At 38.0% G+C, this 11,352-nt stretch overlaps 1 protein-coding gene across 2 annotated transcripts; it reads left to right on the forward strand.

The window, feature by feature from the left end:
• Positions 1 to 428: 428 nt before the first annotated feature.
• On the forward strand, positions 429 to 10,172 carry caly (calcyon neuron-specific vesicular protein). 2 transcript variants are annotated; one of them, XM_066659952.1, is made up of 5 exons: positions 429 to 562; positions 3,275 to 3,405; positions 5,321 to 5,440; positions 5,719 to 5,832; positions 8,471 to 10,172. In XM_066659952.1, the coding sequence occupies exons 2-5, from the start codon at positions 3,277 to 3,279 to the stop codon at positions 8,672 to 8,674; spliced, it is 567 nt and encodes a 188-aa protein (XP_066516049.1). In that variant the 5' UTR covers positions 429 to 562; positions 3,275 to 3,276; the 3' UTR covers positions 8,675 to 10,172. The 2 variants fall into 2 exon arrangements, with proteins under 2 accessions (XP_066516049.1, XP_066516050.1); XM_066659953.1 differs by lacking the exon at positions 429 to 562 and adding an exon at positions 817 to 1,327.
• The last annotated feature ends 1,180 nt before the right edge of the window (positions 10,173 to 11,352 follow it).

Genomic DNA, 11,352 nt, shown 5'->3' on the forward strand with positions numbered 1-11,352 from the left:
TTCAACTTGTGTTGAGTTCCAGTTGAATTTTCCTACTTGGAACTCATAAACTCTGACATCTCGGTTGAAAATGAACTCAGCCATAATGAGATACAAACAAATGTTTAAAGAACTTGTCATCAGCTTAAGTCGCTTAAAATGCAAGAGTCGTATCGTTTTATGTCTCTCGGTGCATTGATTCTGCTTTGTTACCCGATTTGCCTTTTACAGTTTAAGAGTAAAGTAATTAAACAAGATTTAAATGCGAGAGACATCATTTCACAGCAACAGCGACCTCCACCATGCCTGGGTATTATTCCTACACCAGTAATCAGACCAACCCCGCCTCTGGGGACTGACGAGGAACGTGAAGTATCAGCCAATCAAAAATCAGGAGGCTACCCCCCTGGTAGCCAATCCTAGAGCGAGAGGGCGGGACTTGTCCGAATACGGGTGTGATATCCTGCATTGCCACGGTAACCGTTGCTCCGTCCAGCTGCACCGTTTTTTTTTCTCTCACTGTCTTTTCTCCAGAGATTTTCCGCAGGCAGCAACCGCAACGGTTATCCACACAGAAACAACGGTGAGCGCATTTTAAACGCATATTTATCATCTTTTTAATCAAATGTCGGGCTTAGTGTCATTATGAAAGACCATACTTAAAAAGCTACGTGGTTTTCCGAGGGTAAATGTATTTCTGTGGTTGTGGTAGTTGTTAACGTTAACGTTAGCGAGGTTAAAACGAGGATGTGACATTTTCCTTGAGCTCCTCCTTTAACAAATAGGCGGAACGTTATGGGGGTCAGTTAGGGACCAGAATTCTCATCAACTGAAACAAATGTGGCGTTTCTAGCGTATGTATATTCGCCTATAGCACAAGAACCGTCGGTTTTAAGACTGTCCGTCTTTTGCGAGAGTGTTTAGGCAAAGCCAGAGGTTCAAATCTTTAAAATCATCGACGAAACAGAACCTGTTCAAGCTCTCTGCGGTAACGCTAACGGTTTCGCTGAACGGCGCTGCTCTGTAACATATCTGCTCTGAATTTGAGATTATCTTCTGTCTCTATTCGTTTCTCCGGCTTTTGCTCCGTGCGTGGCTTACACAAAATTACAAAAAAAAAAAAAAACACCTGCAGTTCAAAACCCAGCCTTACTGGAGTGGAATACAGGCTCGTTTCTCGGGCCTTACACTCCCTTTATACTGACAACACAATTTCTCCTTATAGATTTTGTGTCAGTTTGTGATTGTGTATGCGTTTCGTACACACGTTTACCTTCATGCATTGTGGGGACATTACTTTGACTTCAATTCGTTTTGTGGAGACCTCATAGACTTCCCTTATCCACAGGTACCACCAGCCTTAAGTGTAATAATTACCCTAACCCTAACTTACAGGCTTTACTCTCTACAGTGTGATATATTCCTGGTTCTCTCTCTCTTTTTCTCATGTGTATATCCTTAGTAATATCTGCTCTAGATTATATAAACAGTACAAGAAGAAACATTTGCCCTGTTACCATTTTACGAGTCTACCCGGCACTTATTTTAATCTAGTACACACATGCATACATCCAAGCTGTATAAATATGCAATATGGCTGCTTCATTCTTGAGGGAGAAGAAGGAGTTGATCTTCTGTTCTTACCTCATTTCCATCTCTTAATCAGGATCAGTAGTTGAGAGAGAAACAGTAGAGTATGTGCTTCTCATCAGTTTTACTCTGTGACTGGTTGAGCATAGGTGAATATTCAGAGTCATTTTGGAGCACTTACCTCGCAGTTTTCAAATGATGTAGTAAACTAAACATTGGTAAAAGCTGAGATACATGTTTTTATTGGACAGCGAATATATGTCCTTTACACTGACTCATATCAATATCAATATGGATTAAGATTCGGTTAAACTAAGGTTTTTTTTTTTCAAGAAACAATGATAACGCCCTTGTTCACTTTGGCATGGCAGTAAGTGAATATACCTAGCATATCAGCACACGTGTTAAAGTGATAATTCAACGATAACAGATGCAATAGCAGTCTGCATGTTTATATGAGAGAAGAATGAGCAATGGCCTTATTACAGCTGAAGAAAGTATAATAAATTACAATGTTAAGTCATTTGGTAGTGATATGCATTTGGCAGCTGTTCCACTATGAATAACGATCGAATAATAAACTGGCTTCTGTGATTTTCTTTGTAGTATTTTTCCATTTCATTAAAAGTAATGTTACTCTGACCACTATAAAACAACTACAACTCAGGACCAACCTCAGTTCTGCTGAAGTAAACCTGAAAGGCACCAGCATTAAATGACTAAACAGCCTTTTGTTTTTATAATAACGGTGAGCTTTGAAAGGCCCTCAATTTGATTTGTAGTTTATAGTAATAATTTATATTGTCTGTCATTGTTTTATAAAAACTAAAAGCGACCCAAGGCTATGTCTTATAGTAATTTCACCCAAGCTAGTGGTTGATCATTTCCCTTTAACGGTGCTAAATTCACTGAAACACGTGGGCTCTTGTGGCTCAGTTTTTATTATGGCAGTACTGCTGGGTCTTTGCAAGACTGCACAAATCAATAGGCAGCTTATCTTCGGAAAATTTGATTTTGCCTGCTAAATACTGAAAGATACTTGGAGGTCATCATTCACAATGAACACAAAGTGTACTTGGGTTGTTCTTGATTAAATAATACAGGAATAAATTAAAGCACTGAGGAAATCATAAACAAACAGCCTTGAGAACACATCAGGTTTATTTGTGGGTCTGATGTTTTTTGACATGTTCACAAACACAGAGAAATCATGGTGCAGCTGTTTGAGAAGCATTGAGTCCTTGCTTTGCTGTCCAATTAAAAACGTGTTTCTCCATTTTTATGGATTTTTAATTTACTAAATCATTCGAAGACAGCAGCTGCCCCTTACAATGCCATGACCAGTCGAAATGTTCCATTACTTTGAATTAAATCTTTTTACACAGACTTTGTTTCTCCTGCAAAGCTGCTATTTTGGGAGATACATTTCTTTAATTTGATAGCAACAATATGTGGATTTTGTTTTAAATGCCTTTTAAGCATGACATGACATCGTTTGATGCATTCTGTTTAAAATACAGTAGTCACTTAAAGATTTCTTCAGTTTATTAGATTATATTTTTCCATTTTAAGTGCAAGTTCATGCTGTAATACTGTTTATCTTCACTGCGGAATGTGGCCAAGCAAGAAGTGCTACTAAAACGAACATGGCGGATATATGGTTCTTCGTGACTAAGGCTCAAAACTGTGTGTTTTTGTCTCCCAGACATGGTGAAACTGGGCAGTACTCTTGGAGAGAAGGTGGAGAGGGAGCCATCGCTGGAGGATGGCTTTGATAACATTCCTCTGATCACACCGCTGGAGGTTAACCAGCTACAGAAGCCCTTTCCAGACAAGGTAACCGTTTCTGCATTACAGCCGGTGCCTCCATGTGTCTGCAAGAGAGACTCCCTAAGCCTTTCAGTTATACGTGGTTTCCTAGATAATCGTAGATGGAACTAGTTTATTATAGATGTTTATTCAACAAGTGAGAGCATCAAAGCTATTTCAATTTGAATGATCATTGTAGAGGCCTCCTTGGATTGTCACTTATGTAACGATCAATAATCCAGCGACAGCTCGGCCATCTTATTACAGTGGTTAAAACGGAGGGTTTTGGTTTTAAATTGTGACTTGTTTAGCCACACTCATCTCTGACTGTTATGTTTCTTTGCAAACCTAACCTACTCTTAACAAAGGCATTGCACACCGGATTTGAAAGCCAATAAGCCACAAGAGGGCAAGAGGGTTACTCTTATTTTATTTCCTTGCTAAAAATACCCCTCAACTAAGAACATTGCTTGTCCCTTCCCTTGACACACATGTAACAATAGATTTGGTGCAGAAAAGTCTGATGTTCGTGTTAAAAGATAAAGATTATACTTCTTTATTGACAATCTATAATTGTTTAATTAGAAATGAATGCAAAAGTAGAATAATTTCCCTTAGTTCTCAAACTTTAGGACCACACTATTAATATTAATGTGTCCTGTTTTCTTTATTTTGCATGAAAGCAACAGAATATTGAAGGTCATTTGTTATCACAAATGACATTTATGGCTGATGAGCCAGTCCTGATTTTTCTTTTGATAACACCCTACATTGTGTTCTATTCCTTAAACAATCATTGGGATTGCGTTTGATGTCTTCCGCTAAATGTCTCAAGAGGACCGGGTCTAATTCCGCTAAACACGCAAACATGCACCCCCACACACACACACACAGATGGCATGAACACTCTCCCCACGCAGCAGGAGTGCAGGATAGAATCAGTGTGTTTGTGTTTCATAGTCAAATGACTCATCTTTCAGTGACAGTGATGGCCAAAATTACATAGAATTACAAGAACTGAGTTTTTTCATGTCTGCTTGTATTTGTGGATAGAGTTTCATTTCTGCGTTTAAAAGCCTAAATACCATAAGCTGGCTTTGGTTAATTGTTTTCATTTGTAGCCAACTACATTTATACAGAAAGAGCTGGTACCGAGACAATCATCAGTCCAAACATTGAGCTCGTGAACACGACCAAGACGTGGCATCCATGGCTTTAGTTTGGTTTGTTGTTTATGTCTGCACTTGATTATCATTCCACTTAAAAATCTTTGAGCACAGTTGCACAAAACAGGTCAATCCCACTGCAGCGCTTATGAGGCAATTCCACAAATAATGAAAAAAAAAAAAAAATCTTGGGTACATTTTTATGTTTAATCGTAAGACTTGTTTTAAAGCTACACAGGGTTAGAGCTTGTTTAAAACGCTAACAATAATTTTAATTGTTACATGACAGTCTACTGTTTTTAACACAGCTTTCCAAAATACTCCCAAATTCTATCAGATTTGTATGAATTTAAATAAAAGAAAAATTCTGTTTATATTTTGAAATCTAGATTTCAAATTTTATCTTTTAAGATATACGCAGATTATTTTCTTTAAATCTAGCTGTTGTAATTAAGAAAACACTGCTAAGAGAATGTTTGCAATATCAAAATGTAGAATTATTTTATGACCAGATCAGCATGAATTTGAACCCTTTAAACGTTTTAGTATGATAGCCCAGCACTACCCATAGGCTCTGCACTTTTGGAGTGCAGTAGATTTTTCATTGGGTTTTGGTCATATTTCAACATCTATCCAATTTTTATAAGTTAAATTAATCGATTATCTGTTGATACGAATATGATACGAATAACACCATGTATTACAAAAATTCTATAGTCTTAGATAGTGTTGGTCATACTCTTCACTTTATCTTTTTACTGTTCACTACATTTTAGGTCATCGTCAAAACAACAACTGAGTATCAGCTGCAACAGAAGAAAAAGAAGAAGCTCTACGTGCCAAGCATTAAGAAGCTGAACATAAACCTTTATGGAGAGGTGTCAGAGAAGGTCAAGGTAAACCATTCTGTGCTATTGCCCTTCTTTGCTAGCCTTGAAACTACATGGCAGTCATTTTATTGTAGAGGAATTGTTATTACCGAAACATCAGCCAGTCTTTTGGGCCATCTGTGGAGAGAATATATAGACAGCCTATTCCTGTGCTTAGAATAAACTCCATGTGTATGTGAATATTTGAATGGTTGTGTGATGCTTTTGAGCTTAAACACCTAATAATAATTTGGGTTTGTGGGTTTATTATGGGACTATGTGTGTTCTGTGTTTGTGTTTTTCAGCTCACAGGACTCATTCTCATCACCTTGGCTTTTCTGGCTTGTCTGCTGCTGCTGGTTATGTATAAAGCTCTTTGGTATGACCAGCTAAGCTGCCCTGAGGGGTTCGTCCTCAAGGTAATTTATGCAGAGCATACATTATAGCTACACTTCTTATTCTGCGCTCCATTATAGTTTGCACAAAACAAATTAAAGGTTAATTACACTAAAAATGATGCTATTTCTAATGAAAGCTAAAAGCTAATGCAGTCAGCTTTATGCAAAAAAGGCTAAACTGGTGATTGCTGGTTTTAATTTACTTTTAGTCATATTATTGTTGCTGGGAGAAATATGTCAATAAACAGCCAGAGAATTGTAAATAAATGTCACTTGCACACTTAGAAAAAGGGGTTATTTAACTGGATTATCATTGCTACTGAATTGCAATGTAGGCTAACTGCTATCCTCAAAACAGATGTCATCCATGGTGGCATATGTCAAAACTAGCTAGCAATTACCAGTGAGTGCAATTAGAGCACGATTTAAGCTCAACAAGTTCAAAACTATTGCTCCCACTTTCGTTCTGTTCATCTTTGGGGGCAGCAAAGTGTTCAAGTATGCTGCTGTAGCCTCTGAAATTGTGGCATTGCTCAAGGCTGTTTTGGAACCACGCTTTCTGGGCTAGCCGTACAGAATCGGGCCATTTTCCTTCAGCTGTGTGAGAGTGTGAGAATGTCTTTAATTAGTCTTAGCTGTGACTAAACTGTGATTAAGGCCTGCGGGGGTTTCCGCCTCAGCCCGTTTGATGTTGCTGCCACGGTTGCCATTAGCTCGCTATGCTAACATAGCATTGCTGACTTGAAAAGCAGTCAAATTGCCTCTCATTAAGAAGGAATGAGCTCCGCCAAAGCTGAGGCTTGTTGGCATCCTCTTGACTGATGGCTTTCAGTTATAGAAACAACGGGGGATCCTCTCTGCTCTAGCTTCGCTTTCCTTTGGGGCATCCAACTGTGATCATTCACTGCTCAACTGTCACTTCAAACCTTGCCTCTAAAAGAGCTTTGACAAATAGGAGTGCCTTTAGTGGGTTTTTTTTCCCTCTTGAGGGCTCCCAGACTTCTCAAGGAACACAATGTGAATTTATTCATATTAATGCAGGTAGTGAATCTGTTGGTTAAAAATGAGATGCTGTCCTTGATCATGCAGCAAAAATAAATAAATAAATAAAAATGCAGTCAGAACCAAAGGACATGATTGTCGCAGAGTCTGCATTACACAGCTTTGTAGTTTTCATGTTTGATGCTTTTCTGTTCTTTTTGAAGTGGATATTGAGTCTTTAAAGGCAGTTTAACCTTATTGTATAATGCAGTAATACATGCAAAAGCATATCATGTTACTTTTATACTCTCAAAATCAAACCAGTTCCCAGAAATGTTGTGAGGCTACTCAGGTTGATTATAAAGGACTTTAGTCTTTCTTTTGTACTGCCCCAAAGAACCCTTTTTGGCACATTTATTTTCTATTACATAATATTAAGTATGTATGAAAAATATAAGTGAGGACATCCATGAAGCACTTTTCAAAATCCCACAAGCAACAAAATATATGTCACACTTCACACACTAACTGCTTAATCTATTATAATGCTTTGTAGCATTCAAATCAATGTCTGATTTATTCAAAATATTTGGCAATTTTCCTTTGATTGCGTTTGTTAAATTTGAACAAGTTTTACATTGTTCATTTTTGGTTTTGTTTATTTTTTTTTAATAAAAGCAAGTATCAGTCTTCTTTTCTCTTCATTACCATTTAGCAATTCCTTTCTTTCTTAAACAGTGCAATAGCAGTGGACTTTCAAACTCCATTTTATTATATTATTTACAGTAACAGCAACCATCAAGTTATTTGTATTTCAGTGTGCACAACAACTGAAAATATGTAACATAAAATTAGTTGTAACAACTACATAGGCCTAGGTTGTGTGTAATGACAATTTGATCATCCTTATAACGTTAAAAAATCCATTGACATTGGCTGTGATTATATTTAGTGTTCACAGAATTATTTTGGACATATTTGCTTAGGGCTGTCTGTTCTCGGGCATTCAGTGGACTGGTTCACTTCTTTGTGGACTTTGTGTGTGTTTGTGGTAAAGGGGAGGGAGGGGGTAGATGTTAGACGTGTTACTGACAACAGCTAAAGGACATAAAGTACTCAGGGTGGTTAAAATAAAATGCATGTTTTTTTTGTTGTTGAGAACAATACAATATATTAAATTATGAATTGTGAGAACATCCAAGAGGCAGTGCTGGAAACCTGATGACCAGGCCGCAGATACTTGTGGCCACATGTTTATGGATATTATGGAAAAGTTTTTATTTAAAAAAAAAAAAATAAATCCACATCAACAGCATTTTCCGTAAACTAGAAAATACTCAACTCTGCATAAAATTCCACTTTTGACTCAACTGAGGGGTATAGGTATGAAATGAAATGCAACTTTGCCACTTTTTTGCCTTTTTATTATTTCTTTGTTTTTTTATTTTATATATATATTTATATATATTTGGAAAAAGAAAATCAGTAATACACAAGCCAAAATCTGCTCTGAGTAAAGACCTTCTTCACATGCACACATCCTTTCAGCTCCATAGTATCACATTGTAATCTCACTTTGGAAGGATGGAGAGTGTCACCCATGGAAGCTTTCAGATTTGTACTCTGAGATGAGATTTTCTTCTATAATATACCTACCCTCTCTTTCTCCAAAACCCAGCATAAGCACTGTACTCCCGCTGCTCTGGAGATGTACTACCCGGAGCAGGAATCCGGCTCAAGGGGCAGCTTATACACAGCCATCAGCCACCTCAACCAGGCCAAAAAAGCCCTTCCTGAGCTGTCCTCTCCATGGCTGCCTGTCATCAACGCCCTCAAAGAGGCCCAGAAGGCCAAGGAGGAGGGAGCCCACTCCCAGCAGTGAAGGTTGAAGAGAGGGGTTGTTCAGGTATGACAAAGAAGGAAATGGTCTGAATAGATTGAACACTGGAGGAGGTTATGTAGGGTCATGCGATATGCTGGTAAGGTTAAGCACGTGAATGTTTGGTGAATAAGAGTACGCAATGTAGTGTTTCAAGATTGTGAAAGATGTAAGAAAAAAAAAAGACTGAATGTTTGTGTGAAAGCTGGTATTAATGTGATACAAGCATCCAGACATTGCTGAGTTTGACTTGTGAAGCTGCGAAACCTGTTAAAATCAGTAGCTCTCCACTGGAATCTACCTTACTCGTACTTAACAATACGAAAAACACTTTCAACTCCTCAGAAACCTTCTCAGTGTAATAAACAAATGTAGATTTTTGCATCCTGTTCTTAAGCCACTTAAGCGCACAGCACTGTTCTTTGACTCATTGTGGTAGCTTCATTTCTTTTCTTCAGTATTTGTGCTTTGTCATTCTGTATAGCGTCCTTTAGGGGCTTTTGCTCATAGTTTAATGTGAACGTAACTTAGCTTAGTGGAACAACCTGTGCATGGCCTGTAAAACGTGCTCTCAGAACTGCGGTGCGAACCAAGAGCACTACTAAAAACAGCAATGAAACTAGTTTCTAAACCAATTACACTTCCATACATATCATAATCTTAAAATGTGATATAACCCATTCAGAAATGCATTTTGCTAAAACATGCAATCTGTCTCCACAACATGATATAACTGTAGCGATTTGCTTTCCGTTTCGCACCGGTCCTTACACACACTAATGTGGAATATTTCAGTGTTGGAATTAACCTATAACCATTTGCTCTTCACGTGGCCATGTAAATAGACAAGTACAAACTGCTGAATGTAATGTGAAATACAGGTCAACAGGATTTTGATATGTATTTAGATCTCACATTCTATAATGTTTTTTGTTTGTTTGCGTTTAAATAGACATTTACAGGAAACACAAACCACCAGCAATCGTAAAAATGTAAACGTATTAATGAAACATCATCCTGTTAGAACTGTTTAAGAATGTGAAATTAAAATCCCAGATGTAGATGAGTGACCAGTATACTTGATGTGTGACTGTGTGTGTTCTAAAGGATGTGATAATGAATGTGCATATTTATAATCACTAAATTACCATCTTTAACATTTCCCCCTCCAACTTGCTTTGATTGTACTATACTGTTATATTTCATTTTAAAAAAGCCATTTGATTAATTTATTGCCTTTATGTACAGCTTCTGTGCATTTGTTGTAATTAATTGTTTGGATTACTTTTTGATATTTATTAACATTGAAGCTCTTTTTTTTATTTTGTTATTATTTATTTTTGTATATTTATGTGATGATTTTTACTGGAAAAAGGAAGGTTAATGTAAGATTATTTTAAAAGCAGCTACTGATGTTAATCACCCCTCACATGTGTATGTGTGGCAAACTACTGTTACTCCACAGCGTCATCTCACAGAAAAATAAAGACTTCAGTATTCAGCTGTACTCTTTTCCTGTTTATTTCTTATCATTCAGTTTTCCCCAGCACTGGGTAGGCCCTAGCAGTCTGATCTCAATCCCTTTTCCCATCTCCTTCACTTGGGGTAGGTTTTTCCCCTTACCTTAAGGGAGCATGCCATTTGTTCTGGGAGATGACTACAGGTGCATCTCAATAAATTAGTACATCATCAAAAAATGCATTTATTTCAGTAATTCAATTCAAAAGGTGAAAGCCATGTAGATTCATTACAAACAGAGTGATCTATTTCAAGCGTTTATTTCCTATAATAATGATGATTGTTGATGATTATGGCTTACAGCCAATGAAAACCCAAAAGGAAATTAGAATAATCAACACAAAACACCTGTAAATATTTCCTAAGCCCCTTAGTCTGGTTCAGTAGGCTCCACAATCATGGAGAACACTGCTGATTTGACAGATGTCCAGAAGGCAGTGTTTGACACCCTCCTGGTGTATCCAAGCATATTAATGGAAAACGTGTGGTAGAAAATAGTGCAGAAGCAACAGGGGAACCATAGCCTTAAAAGGACTGTCAAGAAAAGGCCATTCAAAAATGTGGGGGAGATTCACAAGGAGTGGACTGCTGCTGGAGTCAGTGCTTCAAGAGCCACCACACACAGACATGTCCAGGACATGGGCCACAACTGTCACGTTCCTTTTGTCAAGCCACTCATGACTGAGAGCCAACGGCAGAAGCGTCCTTCCTGAGCCAAGGAGAAAAAGGACTGGACTTTTGCTCAATGGGCCAAGGTGTTGTTTTCAAATCAAAGGTCCCAGGGTCTGGAAGCACACAGTCCAAGTTGTTTGAGTGAAGTTTCCACAAAGGGTGATTGGTTTGATGTGCGGTGTTATCTGCTGGTGTTGGTCCACTGTGTTATATCAAGTCCAAAGTCAGAGCAGCCATCTACCAGGAAACTTTAGAGCCCTCCATGCTTCCCTCTGTTGACAAACTTTATGGAGATGCTTCCTTTATTTTCCAGCAGGACTTGGCACATGTCCACACTGACAAAAGCACCAATACCTGGTTTAATAACCACAGTATCACTGCACATGAATTTCCAGCAAACTCTCCTGACCTAAACCCCATAGAGAATGTATGGAGTATTGTCAAGAGGAAGACACCAGACCCAACAATGCAGACGAGCTGAAGACCACTAT

This window comes from Hoplias malabaricus, chromosome 2, assembly GCF_029633855.1.
Source record: "Hoplias malabaricus isolate fHopMal1 chromosome 2, fHopMal1.hap1, whole genome shotgun sequence".
NCBI lineage: Eukaryota > Metazoa > Chordata > Actinopteri > Characiformes > Erythrinidae > Hoplias > Hoplias malabaricus.